Source organism: Gobio gobio (assembly GCF_949357685.1).
Source record: "Gobio gobio genome assembly, chromosome: 11".
Classification (NCBI taxonomy): domain Eukaryota; kingdom Metazoa; phylum Chordata; class Actinopteri; order Cypriniformes; family Gobionidae; genus Gobio; species Gobio gobio.
In genome coordinates this window covers 6,534,281-6,557,615 of record NC_137104.1, presented here as the reverse complement: position 1 = coordinate 6,557,615, position 23,335 = coordinate 6,534,281, and the positions used below count along the sequence as shown (strand labels likewise).

Here is a 23,335-nt window from a genome sequence, read left to right as displayed (position 1 = left end):
ATTGGTATCTGTCAGTATTGGATGTATATTGTATATTTAATTGTGCATGCTGATTTCCTCTATATATTTTTTAGATGTAGATTAAGTGAGAATTAGATGACGCCAATAGTATTCCAATCATTTAATAATAATTAGAATGATTTAATATTTAATAATGCTGTACATTATAATGTACGGATTAAAGTCACTTTTGGTATTTCATTTTAATTAAATTAATTTAATTATGTTTGTTGATAGTTTATGTAGACAAAATAGTTTAGAAATTTAATTGGTTATTAGACAATATTAGATTTGTTTTGTTTTCTGTCAATTATGGATATATATCATCCTATATATATATATATATGTATGTATGTGTATATATATATGTATATATGTATATATGTTTATGTATATGTATTAGGGCTGTCAAAAGATTAATCGCGATTAATCGCATCCAAAATAAAAGTTTGTGTTTACATAATATGTGTGTGTAATCTGTTAATTATTATTTATATATAAACACACACACAAGCATGTATATATTTAAGAGCAAAAAGTCCAAAACACCTTTATTGTCATAGCTGTGCCATATTTAGTAATCTTTTGTCCCTCTCAGGTCTCTTTTCTCCTTGTCAACCTTTGTTTTTGCCTCATATGTCCCTCTCTCAGGGGTTTCGGGCAGCATGTGCACTGTAACGGGCGGTGTCCTGGGCATCCACTGGAGCAGTGTCATTGGCCTGGGCTGGCAGCCACTGGCAGTGGATCATGCTGGGACTCGGTGCTGGGAGTCCTGCTGTCTGCAGCCCTCCTGCGGGGCCGTGTGGAGCCTGGGGGGACGCTGTGTGCTGCTGACCTGTGCTCAGACGAAGGGCTGCGCCATTAGGTCTCTTCCTCAGCCGGATATAGAGTCTCTGGGGCTTCTGCAGCATCTGAGCACGGGCATGCGCAGGAAGAGGAACGTTCGCCAAACTGAGGATGTCAGAGTAATCAGGGAGACGGACCATGTAAGCCATTATGATCTCAAAGGAGTTCAGTAGTGGGTTTCATTCACTAATAATGCGTACACGTGTTCTTACTAATAGATGCGTTATAAAATATCCACCGGAAAGGTGCGTATGCTTGTTATTACACTCGTTCTAAATGTTGATGAGTGTGGATTATTGTACATGAGCTAGTGAATAAGACCCACTATCCTATAGAATTCAATCTTGCACTCTATCTGTGTGTGTGTGTGTATATATATATATATATATATATATATATATATATATATCTCGTCTGATTATTATTTAATTGTGCATGCTTATTTAGCATATTTTTACAGTAAGCCAACATCTATTGTTTTTGTAAAATTAATATTTAATTTAATGTGATATTCAATTATTTTATTTAATAATGATTAATAATATTTAATTTAATATTTTTAAAAAATGATACGGTACATTCATAGTGTTGTGGTGGCTCTTTTGGGATGTTATTTATTATTTTTCTATGTATTTAGACAAAATAGTATATTTTGGTTTATTTAATTCTATTTGTGTTGTATTTGTTATATTTAGTGCATGCTCATTTCCAATATTTTTTACATTTAGATCACCTTTGCCGCCATCTAATGCTTAAAGTTAATTTTTAAAAACAATAATAATATTTTTATTTATTTAAATAAATGTTATAACTGTTAAATGTAATAGCAAATCTCGAAATGAATATGCATTTTTTTATACTGTACATTTGTTTTGGTGACTTGTGGAATTTACAAATAGGATTTTATTTATTTATAATTTATTAAGACAAAATAATACAGAATTGTAATATCACTGTCCTGAAGCATAAAATCTTGCACTTCAACTCTTGATTTGGAGAATATATGCATTTAATTTTATATAATTTCCCATATCTTTACATTTAGATTACCTTTGCCATTATCTAATGTTTACAGTTCATTTTTAAGTTGTATTTAATAATGAAAATAATTTAATAACACTGTTAAATGTAATATAAAATCTCAAAATGAATAACTGTACAGTACAATGTTGTTGTGACTTACATTTAGGGCTGGGCGATATATAACGCATGACATTGTTAGGCGCATCTCGTCAGCATTAATTAATGCGATATGGCTCAGCTTGTCAGTGAACTACGGCTCTGTGTAGTAAATGCCGCTCTATCTGAAAGCAGGTGATGGCGATTTACTACTAATCAAGGAACCGGCTTTACTGACGAGATGCGCCTAACAATGTCATGCGATATATCGCCCAGCCCTACTTACATTTACATTTATGCATTTAGCAGACGCTTTTATCCAAAGCGACTTACAACTTGGGGGTACAATAAGCGATTGGTCGTGAAGAGTCGAGTGAGCGCAACAAGTGCCTGAAATACTTAGTCCGTGTACATTTCTCGGTGTAGCACAGGCTAGACTAGGGAGGGAAAGAGGAAAGTAAAGTTTTTTTTTTGTTTTTTTAAGAGGTTAAGTGCTCATGGAAGAGATGAGTTGACTTTTGAATGTTGTCAACGAATCAGCATTTCGGATGGCGGTGGGAAGATCGTTCCACCAGCTGGGAACGTTGAATGCAAATGTTCTGGAAAGGGATTTTTTTGCCTCTCTGTGATGGTACTACAAGCCTTCTCTTCTTGGCTGATTGAAGGCTTCTGGTGGGGGTGTGGAGTCGTAGAATCGAGTCAAAGTATGCAGGAGCTGAGCGCGTGGTGGCTCTGTAGGCAAGCGTCAGCGCCTTAAACTTGATGCGAGTGGTAGCCAGTGCAGAGAGATGAAGAGTGGTGTGACGTGGGTCCTTTTGGGCTCGTTGAAGACCAGACGTGCCGCTGCATTCTGGATCATTCGAAGTGTTTGGATCACACAAGAGGGGAGTCCAGCCAGAAGCGCATTGCAGTAGTCAAGTCTAGAAATAACCAGGGCTTGGACAAGAAGCTGTGTTGCGTGCTCTGTTAGGAACGGTCTGATCTTCCTGATGTTGTAGAGCGCAAACCTGCACGAGCGAGCTGTCTTAGCAATGTGTTCTCTGAAGGACAACTGATCATCAAATGTAACTCCAAGATTTCTGACTGACTTTGAAGGGGAAATCAGGGATGACTTAAAGGGTTAGTTCACCCAAAAATGAAAATTCTGTCATTAATTACTTACCCTCATGTTGTTCGACACCCGTAAGACCTCCGTTCATATTCGGAACACAAATGAAGATATTTTAGTTGAAATCTGATGGCTCTGAAAGGCCTCTATTGGCTCAATGGCACGGTTCACTCTCAAGACCCTTAAAAGGTACTAAAGACGTCGTTACAAAGTCCATCTCACTACAGTGGTTCTACAATAACTTTATGAATCGGCGAGAATAGTTTTTGTGCGCAAAAAAACCTTAAATAACGACTTACATAATGATGACGATTTCAAAACACGGCCTCATGAAGCTTCGAAGCGTTATGAATCAGTGAGTCGATTCAGCAGTTTGGCAGTTTGACATGTGATCCGAATCATGATTCGCGCACAAAAACTATTCTCACCGATTCATAAAGTTATTTTAGAACCACTGTAGAAGATGGACTTTGTAACGACGTCTTTAGTACCTTTTATGGGTCTTGAAAGTGAACCGTGCATTGTGCCAATGGAGGCCTTTCAGAGCCATCAGATTTCAACTAAAATATCTTCATTTGTGTTCCGAAGACGAACGGAGGTCTGACGGGTGTCGAACGACATGTGGGTAAGTAATTAATGACAGAATTTTCATTTTTGGGTGAACTAACCCTTTAAAATTAGGAATTATATTTATTCATTTTCAATTTTATTGTGACAAATTTGGTGTTGAATTTTAATGTCACTGTCCTAAAGCATAACATTTTGCACTTTTACTCTTGCACTTCGCCCCCACAGGACCAGTCTGTTAAACCCACAGTGCCACTGACCACATCCCATGATGAAGCTCTTCCACATACAGCCGGTGAGATCTCCATCCAGTCCACCAGTGGCAGTGGCGAACAGGAAGCTGTCTCAGTACCTGAGCATAACTCAACACTGGATGTAGACACTGGAGATCATTCGGCATTAAACAACAGTAATCAGTCACCACAGTCCACGTCTGACACCCGTTCAGAGACTTCACCAACAACACCGGCTGGTACGACATACTGCTCTATAATCATGTGTTGTGCTGTATTTATAACCTCCTTGTTGTGAGGTTTTCAAAGTTAACAAAATCAAAGCACACGTGTGATGTATTATAACCATTGTTTCAGTGCGAGAGCTGGTCGTGTCTGCTGGCAACAATGTGGAGGTCACTTTACCACACAGTGAGGTGGAACTGAATGCTTTTGTATTGCCAGAGCCCCCTTCAGGTACTGCTCTAAATAAGCCATTGCAGATAGTTTCTCCTCCTTTATCTTCGTTATAATTTCTCTGTTCATTCCTTTAGGGGTTAACTATGATTTTAACTGGCGTTTGAGGACGCATCCAAAAGACTATAGTGGAGAAATGGAGGGTAAACACACCAAGACGCTTAAGCTCAGCAAGGTAAATATATACGTTCATTCACTGCGTCCCAATTCGCATACTATCCGTCCTAAATAGTATTCAAAATATACCTGAATGTTCTACTTTTTCCGGTTCGAATCCGAAAGGATGGATCCGTGCACACTTTAACGGCTAATATTGCCCACAACCCATTGCATATTAGACGAGGATTCGATTAGAACTGCAACTATGAATAAAAAGTGTTCAACTGCAAACATGGCGGATATGCAAGTCCGACGGTTAAGTAGAGAGGTTTAGATAAAGGGGTTTGAGTGATTTAATAATCAGTATTTAACCTAAGGAAAAAATAAATTTATTCAATTTTATCCACATTATATTTCATCTGCAACAACAATGTGAACTTGTGCAAAGAACTTGTTTGGTCATTTTAATCATAATGCAAATTGCAAACACATGAGGAGAGTTCATGAAAAACCCGGGACTGGCAGATCAACGTGCTACTACATTTCTCTCCGATGCGGTAGGAAATTAAATTGAATGTGGAGGATTTTAACTGTGACGAGATGATCGACAGGCCAGTTTAAATGTTGACAGGATGCACGTGACTAAGCGACAGAGCTGTCCATTTAAAGACGATTATGATGAAGTAGTTGGTCACAAAGCTTGCCTACTCTTCTGCTACTTTTTCTTCAAGAAAACAGTACATACTTTAAGGGCATTGTATAAGTAGGCAAATTGGGATATATGTATATAGATATATAATGTAATAGTTATCAAACACCTTTCTTAACTGCATAAATAATAAATGAAATATAGATTAATCATCATTAAAGCTACAATCTTCTCTGTTCCCGTTGTTCTTTGATGAACATTAATGACAGGCATCATCAGTGCTCCTGTCACTTTAAGAACAGCCGCGGATCTGACGCGCTGTCCCGTGCATCTCATCTCCTCACAACTCTTTAAGTTCATTTAAGACGTTATTTAACTAATTTAAGACTCCTAATATGAGAATACTCAAAATCCTCTGTGTTGTTATTGTTTGTTCAAGAGCAAAAGAGAACTCGATGTGAGCAGGAGACTGACACGAGTCTGTGTGTGTGTGTGTGTGCGTCGTGTGTGTGTGTGCGTCGTGTGTGTGTGTGTGTGTGTGTGTGTGTGTGTGTGTGTGTGTGTGTGTGTGTGTGTGTGTCCCTCGATTAGCTGACATGAGACGCAGCCACACAGACAGGACACACACACACAGACAGGACATTGACATACAGCGTGTTCTCTTGTGTCTTGTTGTGCTTGGAAGCATTTACATGAATAAGAGCGTGATCATGTAACGCTAGGCAAAAATGGATATAAAAACGGATGCTGCGTTATTTGCGTTAAATATTTTTAATGCGTTAAGCTGAAAAAATTAATCGCCAGCGTTAACGCGTTAATTATATATATAGAGTTCTGATGCAAAAGCCTCTAAAGGCCACTTTGGTCAAAAATGAGTTAATGATACTGAGTGAATGCTCTCCACATATAGTAAACGTTCATAAAATACTTTCACTTCAAACCCACTAAATCCCAGCCTCATCCCATTCAGATGTACCAGTACTTAGGTAGAAACCTATACATAGAAGCCTGACAAAAATGCTTATTTTAAAGAAAAACGTCAGATGGACTTAGAGGCTTTTGCATCTGAAGTCTTCATATACATACGTATATATATAAATATACATACAGTATATATTCTAAACATTCCTAATATTCCAAACAATGTCTCCCTTAGCTGACAGTGGGTCTGTATGAGTTTGAGGTGGTAGTGGATGGTGATGGTGCTCATGGGGAGGGATACGTCAACGTTACTGTCAAACCAGGTAACTTTAGCATTGATGTACCTGCTAATTGTGCACTGGAATCAGTTGTGCTGCTCATTTTTTATAAAGAGGTTTTGGTCAGCCTGTATAATTCCTGCGTTTTTTGCTCCAACAGAGCCACGAGTGAATAAGCCACCTGTTGCTGTGGTTTCCCCAAAATACCAGGAAATCTCTTTGCCTACGAGCTCCACTGTGATTGACGGTCATTGTGCGTATCAGATTTTTTTTTTGCTTTCACTAAACCAAGTATTTCCTGTTGTATGAGCCATAATAGCATTTTATACTAGCATTATTTAAAAAAAAAAAGTAAGAAAAGTACACTACCTTTCAAAACATTTGGGATCAGTAGGATTTTTGAAAGAAGTTTCTAATGCTCACCAATGCTTCATTTAATTGATAAATTAATAATTAATATTGTGCAGCCCAACTCTTAACACATCGCTAAATATAACTTTAAATATAAATGATCTGCTGTGGCCAAGAATGTCTAATGATGCATTTCTGATCATAAATGTTTCTCAGTGAGTACTGATGATGATAAAGTGGTGTCGTGGCATTGGGAAGAAGTGAAGGGGCCGCTCCGAGAGGAAAAGGCCTCAGGTGATACTGCTGTTCTCACCCTCACCAACCTCGTCCCTGGAAACTACACCTTCAGGTATGTCTTATGCAGTGTTTTTTGTACATACTGTATTACGACATGTTCACCCTGATGTGCATTCACCACTGCAAAACCCAGCAAACCAGTCTGTCCTCTGGCAAACTGTTTAAAGTTGTTCAAAAGTAAACACCAAATAAAAAGGGTTGTTATACTATATCATATCTTTTCTCCAACAGACTCACTGTGACTGACTCAGATGGAGCTCAGAATTCAACCCATGCCATGTTGTTAGTCAACAAGGCCACGGACTACAAGCCTACAGCTAATGCTGGACCCAACCAAGTGATCACACTACCACGCAACTATATCACACTGTACGGCAACCAAAGCACTGACGACCATGAGAATCTGTCCTATGAATGGTCCCTCAGCCCTGAGAGCAAGGGCAAGGTGGTGGAGATGCAGGTAGATGAGAAACACAAAGCCTTTTCGAATTAGAGGTGCATTGATGACGTGATCTCGATTCAAGCACCCACGCGATCTTATTCCTAAATGACAAATATTCAGCTTTGTCTATTAAACCTTTGACTAGGACGATCACAGCGAATATTCAGATCTGTGTTCTGACACAGAGAAGGCAGTTGTCATGTATAGATATGAAACCGCTTCACAACCACACAGTATCAATATTTTTTATGTCTTACAATCATTTCGATTATGACAGTACTGGGATAAAAGTTTATAGTTCGGAAATAAACATCACTAATGTCCGAATGATAGCGAATAAATTACCTTTTGAAAGTAACTTGATGAAGTCGGACACTAAGTGCGCCACTTTTGCGTAGTTTGTGCTCGTTGTTTAATAATCATTTGACACTTAGCAAACTGGCAGCTCCAGTAGTCATGAAAACATTTGTATTGAACAACCCACATTCGACAAGCGGTTTGCGAAATGGATTGCAGGCGCCATCTTCTGGCTAGGTGTGGTAATTAATTCATCACAACCCTCACAATACATTATGGATATTCTCTTGCTGTTGAGTGTATTGCGTGCGATGCATTATGGGATTGATTGAATGAGTGCACCCGATAATGTCCACTATGGTTTCGGACACCACTACAAATGGCTGTCCCTTCAAATAGTGCCCTATTTAAGAGTATAGGGGGCGATTTCGGAGTGAGTTATTGAATCATTCATTCAAATGAATTTTTTTTCCTTAAATAGACTGCAGCCATTAGCATTTTGTCAGAACCTCTAGTGCATTACATATATTATATTGTTTCGTTGTCTATTCAGAAACGTGGAAGAATCGTGATCTCCATTTTGAACAAAAAAATATGATTCTCAATTCATCCAGAATCATCGTGCAACTCTATTTCGAATGCATTTTATGATTATTTTTGTCAGGGAGTGTGTCAGTGAGCACACTTGTGTTTTGTTCTCCATAGGGTGTGAGGACGCCCATTCTGCAGCTTTCTGCCCTGCAGGAGGGGGACTACACCTTTCAGCTGACCGTCACTGACTCGTCTGGCCAGCAAGACACAGCCCAGGTCACTGTCATTGTCCAGCCAGGTATCTTTTTAAATACAAAGCACGATGATTCACACTTCATTTAAAGCTTCTGTTTGTGTCTGAGCTCCCTCTATGTGTAATCCCCCCCAGAGAATAACAAGCCCCCTGTAGCGGATGCTGGTCCAGACAAGGAGCTGACGCTGCCTGTGGATCGTACCACGCTGGACGGCAGCAAAAGCAACGACGACCAAAAAATTGCCACGTACCACTGGACAAAGACCAGGTTACACACGCACACTCTCCCTGTGTGCATCTTATGTATATTTAGAATTTGTAATAATTAAAATAAAAAATAACTATGTACAAAATCTCACAAAGTCCAATTTTAATGGACTGTACCATTATAAATTTGGTGTCAGTAAGGGATTTTTGGAAGAAATTAATACTTTTATTTAGCAAGAATGCATTAAATTGATCAAAAGTGACAGTAAAAGACTTATAATCTTACGAAAGATTTCTGTTTCACATAAATGCTGTTTTGTCCATTCGTCAAAAAATCACACTTTCCACAAAAAATATTAAGCAGCACAACTGTTTTCATAAGTAATATTTCTTGAGCAGCAAATCATCATATTAGAATGATTTCTCAAGGGTCATGTGACACTGAAGACTGTAGGAATGATGCTGAAAATTCAGCTTTATATCACAGGAATAAATTAAATTTTAAAATATATTACAATAGAAAATGGCTGTTTTAATTTGTAATAATATTTCAAATTTTTTACTGTTTTTGCTGTATTTTTGATCAAATAAATGCAGCCTTGCAACATTAAAAACAGCCAAAATTATATATATATATATGACATATTATTATGGGATTGTTTCTAAATAATTTGATTAATCAATCGGCATATTTTGAATACATTTTTAATTGATTGACAGCCCTATGTGTTCTATCAGATGTCGTATTTTTCAAATCTTCATAGTAGTAATGTAGTTAATTTAGCTGTAGACTCATGATATATATATATTTTAATGTGTCACAGTGGCCCAGAAGGGGTTAAAATTGATAATGCGGACACTGCGGTTGCTGTGGTGACGGGTCTGCAGGAGGGCGAGTATATATTCATGTTGACCGTGACGGATGACCGGATGCTGGAGAATTCTGACACGGTTTCTGTCATTGTCCGAGAAGGTGTGCGTTCTTAATTAAATCCAAGAAAAGTTTTATGTTGGTGTTGGAAGACTTTGTTAGTTTAGTTCTGTTGTGGTCTGTCTTGTCATATTAGAAATAATTGTGCTTTTGGCTTGTTGAAATCAGAGGATGATCAGCCACCTGTTGCCAAAGTGCTGTCCAGTCCTCCGATCACTCTTCCCAGCCGTACAGCAGTTCTGGATGGTTCTCGATCATCAGATGATAAGGGTGGCATCAGCTACTTCTGGGCTCGTGAAGACAGCAGCCCGGCTGCAGGGGTCAGTACTATTCAGTAAAGTGAAATACTTGCTGCCTTTCAAATTACATTCATGGTTAAATATTCAAGCTGTCACACTGTTCAATACTGTGAGGTAGTGACAGAACAAGTGGAACCAGTTAATTTGGTACCGTTCCTTTAAGAGTGTGTTCCTCAAAAGGTTTGGAAACTCCACCTGAATGAGGAGCCATCAATCAGGACCAGAAAATGACACATTGAACACCCACTGACACTCTGTTTTTCTCCTCCAGGATGTCCTGAATAACTCTGACCACCAGGCAGTGCTTTTTCTTGGTAATCTGGTGGAAGGGAAGTACACTTTCGCCCTGACTGTAACTGACAGTAAGGGAAAGACCAGTACTGACACAGGCACTGTAGAGGTTCGACCAGGTCAGTATGCTTATAAGTAAAAGATAATCAAATAAAGCAGACATTTTAATTGCATTGCATTGCAATTTCTTTGTGCAATGTTGCTGTCTGAGCATTCAAAGTTTGAAGATTTCATGCCTGAATGTAAAAAAAACAACAACACTATTTTCCCCATATTTGACTTTGTTGCAGCTCCTCTCTTCCCAGTTTAATGGGTCGATCATGAAAGAGTTGTTCATTTTGAACACATCTTTAATATGACTCGGGAACAATGAGCTGTCTCAGAAAGGGATTCATTCAATTTGTGTTGACCGTGCATGCGCAACATCCTATAGGTTCTGTACCGGAAAGAGAAACGATTAGTTCATCTCTCGAGTCTTCGGGTCTGAGACTAACTTTTGTCATGTGACAGCTGCTAATTGTAGCTTCTTACAATTTATAATTTTTTGAATTTCTGTCTTGATGGTTCTTTTCCCTGACATTGAATGTGGTAATAAAGAGTTAATGCTTTAAACTTTATCCGTATGATGGGGGAAAATCACAACAAAAACAGAACTCGAGAGGTGAACTAATCATTTCTGTATCAGTTTATGGGAATGCGATGTGACAAAAGAACGAATGACTCTAGGTAAACTAACAGACTGCATAACCTGAAGACCCAGCTAAGCAATGAATTCATCGTTTTATGTTTCTCATAATTAGGGTTGGGTATCGTTTGAATTTTAACTAATTTAGATTCCAATAGGGTTAAAAATAACCTTAGATATCATTCACATTTATTATTAGGCTATTATTGCAAAATATTGTAGCTGAATATCATGAACGAAGATCAACAGGCTAGCAACTTTTGCCTATGTTTTAAAAAACATTAGCAAAACTCTCTCTCTCTCTCTCTCTCTCTCTCTCTCTCTCTCTCTCTCTCTCTATATATATATATATATATATATATATATATATAAATACATTTCTAGCATTAATAAAGACAAGTTAACACTCAGTAATTAAAAAAAGAACAAATTAGCAATTGCACAAATAAATACAATTGAACAAAGATAGGATTGAAATAAACATTTTCAGGTATTCAGGTACAGAAACTGTAATCAAATGTAAAATAACACTGCACTTTCTTGAACAAATATAGGCTATACATTACAAATATAGTTAAAAGTTAGTCCGTCTAGATCAGTGTTTCCCAAACACGATCCTGGAGGCACACCAACGCTGTGTCCACTCCAGTTTTAGACACGCACTTGCGAACTTCCCTAAGCACTTCCCCTCGGGAGAATCCCCGCCGCCATTTTGAAGTGCGTTCCACTTCGAAGTGGACAAGGGAAGTTTATATGGACAAACCCTTGCTCCCTCGATTTTGACCAAGGGAGCGAGTCTACTTCATGTACGCTTCAGGCAGCTTCATATACCACAATGCAACACGATTGTGACGTCACCGCATATCACATTTAATTTACCCCACCACAAACAACTCTGATATTTGTATTATTTTTAAAAACATTTAAAACAACCCAAACACACCTATATTTACATACAGAATGCTGCATTAAACAATTTCTTAAAGGAATAAATAAATAAATAAATCAACTCCATAGTGGATTCGAAGTGATCAAGGGCTTAGGACGTTCCAGTTCAGTCCATAGCAAATGTTCCTCCAGTAGTGGGCACTCATGCAACGTAAGCAATGACGCACATCCGAGTGATCGAGACGGAGGGAAGTTAACGAGTGAAGGGCATAATAAACATGAACTGGAACGCTGCACAACACTGCAGATTTTGCATGTCTCCTTAATCAAACACACCTGATTCAAATGATCATCTTATTATCAGAGACTCCAAGTCCTGAAATGGGCGTGTCGAATAAAGGAGACATGCAAAATGTGTAGTGTTGGTGTGCCTCCAGGATCGTGGTTGGAAAACACTGGTCTAAATCAGCAAGTGAATTTTTTCGTCTTTTGTTATTTGAGACGGCATCAAGAAAATCTGCCGTCAACGACATAACGACTGTGTTTACGAGAGTATTTTGACATTTTTGTGTGTATTTGTCCATTTGCGTTCTGTGCTAAAAAACGAGGAAGAGAACAATGTTCATTATCACACACTATTCATTCTCTATGAGAAGCCGTTCTGTGCGCACGTGTGTGTGGGTGTGTGTGTGTGTAGCGTGTGTGAAAACAGCGTGCATCTTTTTTGCGCTTAAATGGTAAAAATCACCGGTTCTGGGCAATTTGGAACCGTTTCTCGATACCCATCCCTACTCATAATTTGGCCTTGTATTGCAGTTCGCCTTGCAGTTTGTGCAAGTAGATGTGTTTTTTCCACAAGTAGAATTTGGCTATTTACATGTAACATTTAATTAAATTCTGCTGAAATGAACAAAATTACTTGAAAAAAAGTTTTGTTCATTTTGATGAAGAGATTCAAAGATCTGAGTCAGTAAAATTAATCGAACTTCACATCATTATTCCCAGTCTGTCAGTAAGGCTCTGTTTAGTTCCTGTCTCTATGAAGCCCCTCCTTCTGAAAAGCACAATGTGCTCTGATTGGTCGGCTGGAGCAGTGTGTTGTGATTGGTCAATGCTCCTTACCATAACCGTTAGTTTCAACACACTACTAACTAACTCAACCAGGCCCCGCCCCTTTATTCTGGGTATTAATTATTTAAATGAGGAATATTGTGACTTGTTCGTTCCCGGAAGAAAACTCAAGACTACAATTGTGCCGTTTCAGGGAGTTCAGAAACAGTGACACTGATATTGAGAATAACTCCTTTTTGAGGGACTTTGTGTAACTTTGCAGAGCTTTTTCATGCTCAAACAGAAACGTTACACACTAAAGAAAGCAGAAAATGTACAAAAGCATAATAATATTATAATTCTCTCGTTGTTCCTCAGATGTTTATGAGCGAGACTTGGTGGAGCTGATCCTAGAAGTTGCTGTGGATAAGGTGTCCCGCAGACAGAAGGATATGTTCATCAGGCAGGTTGGCGTCCTGCTTGGAGTCCTGGACAGTGACATCATTATGCGAGAGATTAGCGCCTTCAATGAGCACAGGTCAGTCCGGCTTAGCGCAAGTTCAGGCTTCTTAGGCAGGGCTAAACTTAACACCTCGTCATCACTGATCTGATTAAATTACTTCACTGTACTGAAGAGAAACCACGGAAGAACTTCTCATTTTACTCAGTTTTCACATTAATAGAAAAGAGCGCTGCAGTGATGACGTATTCTTGTAGGGCGAGTTCACATCACCCTGGTTCCCTCCACAAAAAACCCATGTGGCCACGCCCTTAAAGGTCCCGTTTTTCCTGTTTTTTTTTAAGCTTTGATTGTGTTACCAGTGTGCAATATAACATGTGTTCATGTTTCGCGTGTAAAAAAAACAGTATTTTTCACACAATTTACTTATCTGTATACCGCTGTTTTCACTGTCCTCAAAATGGCTTGATAGATTTCCTTATTCTATGAAGTCCCTCCTTCAGAAATACGTAACGAGTTCTGATTGTGCCAGCGGTTCCCGTGTTGTGATTGGACAGCAGCTTAGCTCACGTTGCCCGGAAAGGTCACGCCTCTTACCATAACGGGGAGATGAACGCGCTCAAACTACAGCCCCTGAAGGCCAAACAAAGGTGATTTGACTCCGGGATGAAAATAACAGCGTCTCGACGACATGGCGACAAACACACTCTACAAACGCAACCGAACGCAACACTTCCTCTTCTCCACGTGGGAGAGCAACAAGGCCACGCCCCCTTTTTTGCGTATTCTTGTGGGCGGAGGTTAGTCGACAAACTGTTCAATTGACGTCATTAAAGCAGGAAGTACCAGGATGTAGTCCAAACCAGCCGTTCGCTGTAGGCTTTGAAAGGGAACTTCTGTTAAATAAAATATCTCGCTTGGCATTGAACTTTGAGCTTTATAATTTTACAGGTATTATTTATGCTCTAACAGCAACATTACACACTAACTAAAGTTTGAAAAATGGGATCACGAAGAACAGGACCTTTAATAACGCAGAACTTTAAGGCTTTATATACTGTGAACAAATGAGTTATAAAAATATTCACCCCCTCACAGTCGTCATGAAGGGCAACATTAGCCGTATAGACCAAAACCACAATTTGTATCAGACTGTAAACATGTTTTATTCTGCTGTAAAGTTGGGCATTTTAACATGAGCTCAATGAGATTCTGCTCCTTCTGGAGTCTGTCTCTAGTGGCCAGTCGATGATGAATTGCAGTTTAAGTCACTTCCGTATTGGCTTCAAGAGAAACTGGGGGAAGTTGCCACTTGGTCTACACTGCACAACCGAAAAGGCATGTCGCATGTCACATGACCGTTCATGCACACTGGGCATGTGCGTACAAGTGTAAACAGTTGCCTCTTGCACATGTATACGGCGTTTAACTGCAGAACAGCTGCTAAAAAGGACTTCATTTTTTCTTATATTGTGTTCGTCTATTGCAGATATAGATATTCATACACTCGTCTAATTACATTTGCAGACGCACAGTCAACTTGCTATCAAATGTTCACGAACCAGCTTTGACGTTCCAATATGGCGGGCGGCTTACGTAGAGCAGCCCATAGAAACAGCTGCTAATGAGGCATCTATGTATATATTAGGGCTGGGCAAATTAACGCGTTAACGCAGGCGATTCGTTTTTTCAGCTTAACACATTAAAAGTATTTAATGCAAATAACGCGTCTGTTTTTATATCCATTTTTGCCTAGCATTACATGATTACGCTCTTATTCATGTAAATGCTTCCAAGCGCGACAAGAGAACGCGCTGTATGTCAATCTCCTGTGTGTGTGTGCGTGCGTGCGTGTGTGTGTCAGTGTCCTGTCTGTGTGGCTGCATCTCATGTCAGCTAATCGAGGGACACTCGGACACACACACACACACACACTCGACGCACAGACAGACTCGCGTCAGTCTCCTGCTCACATCGAGTTCTCTTTTGCTCTCGAACAAACAATTTTTGTTGTTGTTGAGTATTCTCATATTAGGTGTCTTAAATTAGTTAAATAAAGTCTTAAATGACCTTAAAGAGTTGTGAGGAGATGAGATGCGCGGGGCAGCGCGTGAGATCCGTGTCATGTTCGTCAGCGGCAGATCTTAAAGTGACAGGAGCACTGATGATGCCTGTCATTAATGTTCATCAAAGAACAACGGGAACAGAGAAAATTGTAGCTTTAATGATGATTAATCAATATTTCATTTATTATTTATGCAGTTAAGAAAGGTGTTTGATAACTATTACATTTCTGTATATGTCTAACAGGGAAGGCCATGGGTAAATATAACATTTATTATTTTGGGTTTATGTAAAGATTGTTTTAAGTTCACTTTAATTAAAAGTTGTTTTTTTAAAGCTTAATAAATGTTGAAATTGGGAGCTTTCAGTTATACTGTAATGTAACGTCATTAATGTTTCATAGAGACTTTAGTATCAGTGATACTGGCCTTCATTCATAAAAAGATGCCATTACAACACATATTTAAAATATACTCTTTAAATTGTTTCTACATTAATTTGGAGAGTAACTGAAATTATTACAATATCAAAATATTAAAAACGTAAAATATTAAAAAGTTGTGATTAATCGCGATTAATTACAGGAAAAAAATATATATGTATGAATGGAACCAGAAGTGCTCAATGCTAACAAAAAGTTGTCATCCCTGCAGCACAGTACTTTTGAAAGAAATGTTTAAAATCATGAACACACACACATGGCCCATTCATATCAGAAGTCTCTTAAAAGCTGTTTTATTTGACATATGTTGCATATATATGATGTTTACTTATTTTCACAGCACTCGCCTGGTGTTTCTGGTATCTGGAGGTCCTGGGCGACCTCCATTGACTGGCCATAGTGTTGCTGTGGAACTCCGCAACAAATTTCGCAAGCAAAAAAATGAATTCCTTATCTTTAGGGCCCGGCGAGTGGACACAGTTAGTGAGTATTCACAAGCCTTTATTAAACGGTCCATTAACTTTATTGTAGCAGTGGTCTGGTATTAACCATCTGATCTTTTCCCAGTCTGCCAGCTGAACTGCTCCAGTCATGGGGAATGCGACTCCTTCACCAGACGCTGTGTGTGCCACCCGTTCTGGATGGAGAATTTATTCAGTACTTATTTTGGGGATGCTGAGAGCAACTGTGGTGAGGGGACACTAAGCATTTTTGAGGGAAGCTGATTTAAAGAGGTCCTATTAAAGGCCTGTGCACACCGAGACGTTTTTCAGAGCGTCTTTGTGTTCACACCCAAGCGATTTTCACTGGCGATTTGCAGAGTGAACGTGCAAATTCAGTAGATGGCGCTCCCGGTACACAAGGTGGCGCTGTGCCACTTTACTCTTGACACTCGCTTGTCCCACAGAAGAAGAGACAGTATTTACATGTCTGCCAAAATCATTCACACACTTTTTTTCTAACTGGCGAGCAGAATTAGCAGCTCATCATCTTCTTTGTCTACTTACTTCCTCTTCGTCGTATCAATGTGTGCTTGACAAGACCGTTTTGTGCTATGAAGCCCCTCCTTCTGAAAAGCACAATGTGCTCTGATTGGTCGGCTGGATCAGTGTGTTGTGATTGGTCTAGCGCTTTTAGTGTTTCAACACACTAGTCAGGTCAAGTCACCTAAATTTATATAGCGCTTTTTGTAACACAGATTGCTTCAAAGCAGCTTTACAGTGATAATATGAAATTAATGGAAGAGAGGCTGTTTTGGCTTTACAGCAGCTCAAGTTAGCAAAAGTAAGTTTTTGATTAATTTCCATTGTAAAAAATCATTAGCTATTTACTTTGGGGCCACTTACACAACACCATTTTCAACTAAAATAGAAAAATGTCAATGCGTTCTGGCCGTTCATTTGCATGGCAACAGTGTTTGGTGGCTCGTGAACGCAGACTTTGAAAATGGGTTTTAAAATAATTTTGAAAAGATATCATCGTCTTTGTGTAAACTTCTAAAAGGTGAATCTGTGTGGCAGAAGCATGAGAATGGTGGGATTTAGTCTATAGGCAAGCCCATTTGAATGCGTATGTGTGCTGGTGCATATTTTTTCTTTATAAAATGGCCGGCAAATTACTTTTCTGGCATGCATAATACACCGTTTTTAGTCGTTTCCACAGATCCATGTGAACGAACTACTACTAACTAACTCAACCAGGCCCCGCCCCTTTATTCTGCATATTAATTATTTAAATGAGGAATATTGTGATGTGTTTGTTCCCGGAAGAAAACGTGTGTGACTTTGTAACTTTGCAGACTGTTTTCATGCTAAAACAGCAACATTACACACTAAAGAAAGCTGAACATGTAAAATAAAAAAATGTGAATAAAAATGTGGTTTAATGGCCTGTTTATGTTTCTTTCAGAATGGAGTGTATTATATGTGACGATAGCATCATTCATGACCGTGGTTGGCATTGCGACTGTAATATGGGGTATTGTGTGCTGCTGTCGAAGGTAAGGGTTAGACAAATGATGATCTGTTTATTAGGTTTTTGATTTGGAGTTTATTGCTTGTGTTTATTAAACGTGTCTTTGGTGTCTCGAGCAGACGGAAAAGCAAAGTGAGAAGAAAGAGCCGCTATAAAATGCTGGAGGGGGATGAACGAGAGGCTCTGGAATTACAGTTACCAAGACCTGGTAATAAAATGATCAGATCTGTCAAGTCACTCAACAATATTTTAATCAAATAAATTACATAATTAATTGTAATTAATCGCTTATGTGAATTTTTTCCCCCAGAGATTAGAGTTAAAACGGTTAAAGTTAAGATTAAAGAATTGAATATACACTACCGCTCAAAAGATTTGATATATATATATTATATATTATATATTATATATATGTATATGTATATGTATATGTGTGTGTATATGTATATAAAAATAATTTATTAATGTTTCTACAAAACATTAAGCAAAACACACAAATACATATACATATATATATGTATGTGTGTGTATATATATATATATATATATATATATATGTATATATATACCATGTATATATATGTATATGTTGCTTAATGTTTTGTAGAAACATTAATAAATTATTTTTAGAATATTTATTCATAAATATTTATTTTTATTTTATATATATATATATTAGGGCTGTAAAAAGATTAATCGCATCCAAAATAAAAGTTTGTGTTTACAAAATAAAAGTATATGTGTGTACTCTGTTAATTATTATTTATATATAAATACACACACATTCATGTATATATTTAAGAAATATTTGCATGTATATACTGTATATACATTTATATAATCTATAATATATATAAATATAAATGTTTTATATAAAAATAATATTTTTTTCTTAAATATATACATGCTTGTGTGTGTATTTATATATAAATCATAATTAACAGAGTACACACACACATATATTATGTAAACACAAACTTTTATTTTGGATGCGATTAATCTTTTGGAAGCCCTAATAAATATATAAATATATATATATATAATATATAATTATTCAGCAAGTAGGCATTAAATAGATCAAAAGTGACAGTGAAGACATTTTTACAAAAGATTTCTATTTTAAATAAATGCTGTTTTTTAAACTTTATTCATCAAACAATCCTAAATATAATTTATTAATGTTTCTACAAAACATTTAGCAACAGTTTTAAACAATAGGAAGAAGAAGAAAAAATGCCAATAAATGACATTTTAAGAGTTATTTTAAATTGTAAAAAATGTTCACAATATTACAAATAATACTTCTTTCAAAAACATTGAACCGTAGTTTAACTTTACAGGTCAATATATTCAGTATATAAGTGTTATTTATAAATGCTTTTTTATATTTTATTATATTTTTATATTATTTTAACTTAAATTATTTGGTTACACTTTATTTTAAGGTGTCCGTGTTACAGTGTAAATATACATTTAACTACTGAGTAATATTAATTAACTACATGTACTTACTATAGGGTTAAGGTTTGGTCGAGCGTTAGTTGCATGAAATTATGCTTAATTTATAGTTAATACTACAGTAATTACATGTAACGTGTGTAACAAGGACACTGTATAATAAAGTGTTACCGTACCGAGTAATATTAATTAACTACATTACAGTTAGAGTTAAGGTTCGGTTTAGGGTTAGTGAAAACACTTTAGAATAATGGTCATTAGTTAACATTAGTTAACTACTTTAGTTAACATTAACTAATAATGAGCTGCACTTATAAAGCGTTTATTAATCTTTGTTAATGTTCATTTCAACATTTACTAATGCATTATTCAAATCTTGTTAACATTAGTTAATGCACTGTGAACTAACATGAACAGCTGTATTTATATTAACTAACGTTAACAAAGATGAACAAATACAGTAACAAATGTACTGCTCATGGTTAGTTCATGTTAGTTAATACATTAACTAATGACCATTATTCTAAAGTGTTACCGGGTTGGTTACTTGTAATATTACATAATTTACTTGTATTACTACGTCACCTAAGATATAACCTAAGAGGAGAGAATATGTTTAAAAAACAAATGGTCAGAACAAACTTTAAAATGAACACTATTTCAGTAAAAGGGGTCGACTTGTGGAATGGTCTCACCGATGATCTTAAGAGGAGCAACTCCTTTATTATTTTAAAAAACAGTTAAAAATCCTAATTTTTGACAAATATATGGTTGCCTAAGAATAAATTGTCTAAGATAAGTTTATGTATAATTGTTGTGCAAAATTGAAACAATACAAGCAACAAACAAACATTTGTAATTAAGTGTGTGTATGTATGAATATGAGTATATATACAGTACGTGTATATGACCATGTGTGTATGTATGCATATGTTTATACATGTATATTGTTTATGTTTAAATTTTGATGGGTAGATGTTGTTTTGTAAATAGGGTAGGCGTAATAAGCCACGGCTTCAGCCTACACCTTTTCGGTTACCCTCTTTTGTTTATAATGAATTTGCTGTACCTACATTTTGATTGATGTTAAGTAACCGAATAAATCTTAATTTCAATTTCAATTTCAACACCTTAAAATTAAGTGTTACTAATTATTTGATATTAAATGAATGTGTTAAATTGACAGCCCTAGTTTGTTTTAACTGTATTATACGTCCTCCGTAGCAAAGATACGTCATCCTGTCCTTGCATTATTCCTCCAGGTCGCTTGAAGCCAGTTCCTGCTCCCACATCCTCCGCGCTCATGCACTCCGATTCCGATCTGGAAAGCGACGACGGCCAGGCGGGCATCCCATGGTCCGATCGAGAGCGTGGAAAACTCCTGCCCCCCCAAAACGGATCTCTGCGTAACGGCCAAGGTCCTCATAAACACAAAAAACAAAAAGAGGAGCTGCTTTAGCACACAGACCAAACCTCTCGCAACGCACTGTTCACCCCTCATCCATGACACGCGTCACGATTCAGGAGGACCTGCAGGACTTCAGGAATGACCTCTGACCTGCATCCCCGGGTTGAATCGCAGCCCAGTCTGAGCCAAAATGAAAATGCATCTTAACCCGAATGGTCAGATCTGTAGAGACATGCAACCTCAAAAAGACAATGAGAATGTTCCTGCGTCCCTGCAGAGATGTATATGTGCCATCGGGAAGGGTTGAGCATTTTAAAGTAGCTCTCCGAGGAACTTTTCCGCACCGTAAGGTCTCATCACACCGCGGATAACTGAGCCCGCCTCACTCTCCCCTTCCTACGAAGCTTCCTGATATGGCAGGCAGCCTGTCACATCCAAACACTGCCTGGCATGTCTAATAGTTTGTATATTTTTACTTGTGGTAATAATGCACAGAGTGAGTCCTGAGGCACCCAACAGTGCCATGTATGAGTGCATGAGAAGGCAAGAGTTGGTTTCCCTTGTTTATTTTTTTATTTTTCATAGTTTGCATGTATTAACTTGAGATGTGCGTGTGCTGCTCTGCGGTCTTGCGTGGCTTTTTGCCCCTTTTAAAGGAACACGCCGACTTTTTGGGACTTTAGCTTATTCACCGAATCCCCCTGAGTTAGAGAAGTCCATACATACCATTCTCATCTCCGTGCCATAACTCTCACTGATGCACCCACTGCTAGCCTAGCTTAGCACAAAGACTGGAGGTAAATGGCTCCAGCTAGCCTAGCTTAGCACAAAGACTGGAGGTAAATGGCTCCAGCTAGCCTAGCTTAGCACAAAGACTGGAGGTAAACGGCTCCAGCTAGCCTAGCTTCGCACAAAGACTGGAGGTAAATGGCTCCAGCTAGCCTAGCTTAACACAAAGACTGGAGGTAAACGGCTCCAGCTAGCCGACTGCTCAATAAGTGACAAAATAACGCCAACATTTTCCTGTTTACATGTTGTGATGTGTATAATTACATTGTGTACTCAGACCGACGGAAAATTAAAAGTTGTGATTGTTTTTTTTAGGCCGTTATGGCTAGGAACTATTCTCTCATTCCTGCGTAATAATTGAGGAACTGCCGTAACATGGGTGCAGCGGCTCAATGATATTACGCAGCTCCTGAAAATAGTCTAACGTCCGTCAACATAATCAACGTGACAACCTGCTTACACAGGGACTATTTTCAGGCGTTGCGTAATATCATTGCGCCGCTGAACTCATGGTATTGAGCAGTAGGCTAGCTGGAGCCATTTACCTCCAGTCTTTGTGCTAAGCTAGGCTAGCTGGAGCCATTTACCTCTAGTCTTTGTGCTAAGCTAGGCTAGCTGGAGCCATTTACCTCTAGTCTTTGTGCTAAGCTAGGCTAGCTGGAGCCATTTACCTCTAGTCTTTGTGCTAAGCTAGGCTAGCTGGAGCCATTTACCTCCTGTCTTTGTGCTAAGCTAGGCTAGCTGGAGCCATTTACCTCTAGTCTTTGTGCTAAGCTAGGCTAGCTGGAGCCATTTACCTCCTGTCTTTGTGCTAAGCTAGGCTAGCTGGAGCCATTTACCTCCAGTCTTTGTGCTAAGCTAGGCTAGCGGTGGGTGCGGTATGTATGGACTTATCTAACTCTGGGGGATTCGGCGAATAAGCTAAAGTCCCAAAAAGTCGGCGTGTTCCTTTAAACACCAGCATAATTGCCATGTTTGTCAGGGGTTTCTTCGTACACTGGAAATGGTATTGATGTTGCACTGGAGCCCGTCACTCACCGCCTCTGGTTTTGAGGATGAATATGAGTCTAGCTTACTCAAACTGGAACAGCCAATAAATCATGTTTTGTTACACTTGGCTTGCATTAGTACTGCATTTTACGCCTTTTTGACTTTCTGACGATCGTTGATTAATCAGAAATGATCATTCGGTTTTAAAACTGTTTCAGTTCAGCCAAGGCACTTTTCAGTTCCAATGTTACTGGATGGTTTATTATGAAGGTTGAATGTTGTTCAGACGATGTGTGTGCGATTTATTATTATTTTTTTCTCCCCACGTCTGAGTCTTGCAGATTTTGAATGCATGGGGAAAATGAAGGTTTTTTTTTTTTTTAATCCATGCTTTTTTTTTGTGTTGTTGTTTTTAGTGAAGAATTCCCCGTTTCATGTGACTTGTTCTAATGCAACTGGAGTAAATAAACAAATATATATTTACAACTGTCTTTTTTTGTTGTTATACTTGATTTCTGTCCTTAATCGTATAATTGTACACCATTTTTGTAAACTAAATCACATGTTTAATGCTTCAAGTGGAGCTTAAAAACCAAATTAGATCCTATATTTTTGCTTTTAATTATTGTGATCTTCGCGAATGAGCACCTGATTTCTATCATCTGAAGTAGAAAAACGAGTCTAAAATATATATTTTTAACTTACTGACGTTTTATTTTCATTTGGAGATGCACTATTTATTTTCTAGTTCATACGTGTACATTTTTTTTTTTTTAAAGGTCTCTTGTTTGTAATTATGCATAGTTTTTACTATACGTAACAAGTGAACAAAACAGTGTTATAACTTTGTAAATTAGTGTTGGATGGAAATGCCCTGTTTTAAAGCCAACTATTGATTACAGGCCAAACTGTCTGTGCAGATTACAATTGTGACATCCACACTTCCTGTTTG

At 37.9% G+C, this 23,335-nt stretch overlaps 1 protein-coding gene across 3 annotated transcripts in view; it reads left to right on the top strand.

Moving 5' to 3' along the window:
- The window catches only part of kiaa0319l (KIAA0319-like), a 33,414-nt gene extending 10,540 nt beyond the window's left edge, over positions 1-22,874 (top strand). Inside the window, exons 4-24 of one of the 3 annotated variants that reach the window (XM_079829207.1) lie at positions 652-986; positions 3,869-4,112; positions 4,231-4,329; positions 4,407-4,504; positions 6,234-6,321; positions 6,437-6,529; positions 6,844-6,976; positions 7,156-7,384; positions 8,369-8,492; positions 8,583-8,715; positions 9,479-9,627; positions 9,754-9,905; positions 10,156-10,294; positions 13,177-13,336; positions 16,105-16,247; positions 16,332-16,454; positions 17,673-17,763; positions 17,858-17,946; positions 20,459-21,443; positions 21,570-22,087; positions 22,130-22,874. In XM_079829207.1, coding sequence (XP_079685333.1) covers positions 652-986; positions 3,869-4,112; positions 4,231-4,329; positions 4,407-4,504; positions 6,234-6,321; positions 6,437-6,529; positions 6,844-6,976; positions 7,156-7,384; positions 8,369-8,492; positions 8,583-8,715; positions 9,479-9,627; positions 9,754-9,905; positions 10,156-10,294; positions 13,177-13,336; positions 16,105-16,247; positions 16,332-16,454; positions 17,673-17,763; positions 17,858-17,946; positions 20,459-20,655 — 2,819 coding nt within the window. In that variant the 3' untranslated portion in view covers positions 20,656-21,443; positions 21,570-22,087; positions 22,130-22,874. Of the gene's footprint in view, positions 1-651; positions 987-3,868; positions 4,113-4,230; positions 4,330-4,406; positions 4,505-6,233; positions 6,322-6,436; positions 6,530-6,843; positions 6,977-7,155; positions 7,385-8,368; positions 8,493-8,582; positions 8,716-9,478; positions 9,628-9,753; positions 9,906-10,155; positions 10,295-13,176; positions 13,337-16,104; positions 16,248-16,331; positions 16,455-17,672; positions 17,764-17,857; positions 17,947-20,458; positions 21,444-21,569 lie in introns of all 3 variants that reach the window. The other 2 variants (XM_079829209.1, XM_079829208.1) reach the window with 2 other exon arrangements.
- The last annotated feature ends 461 nt before the right edge of the window (positions 22,875-23,335 follow it).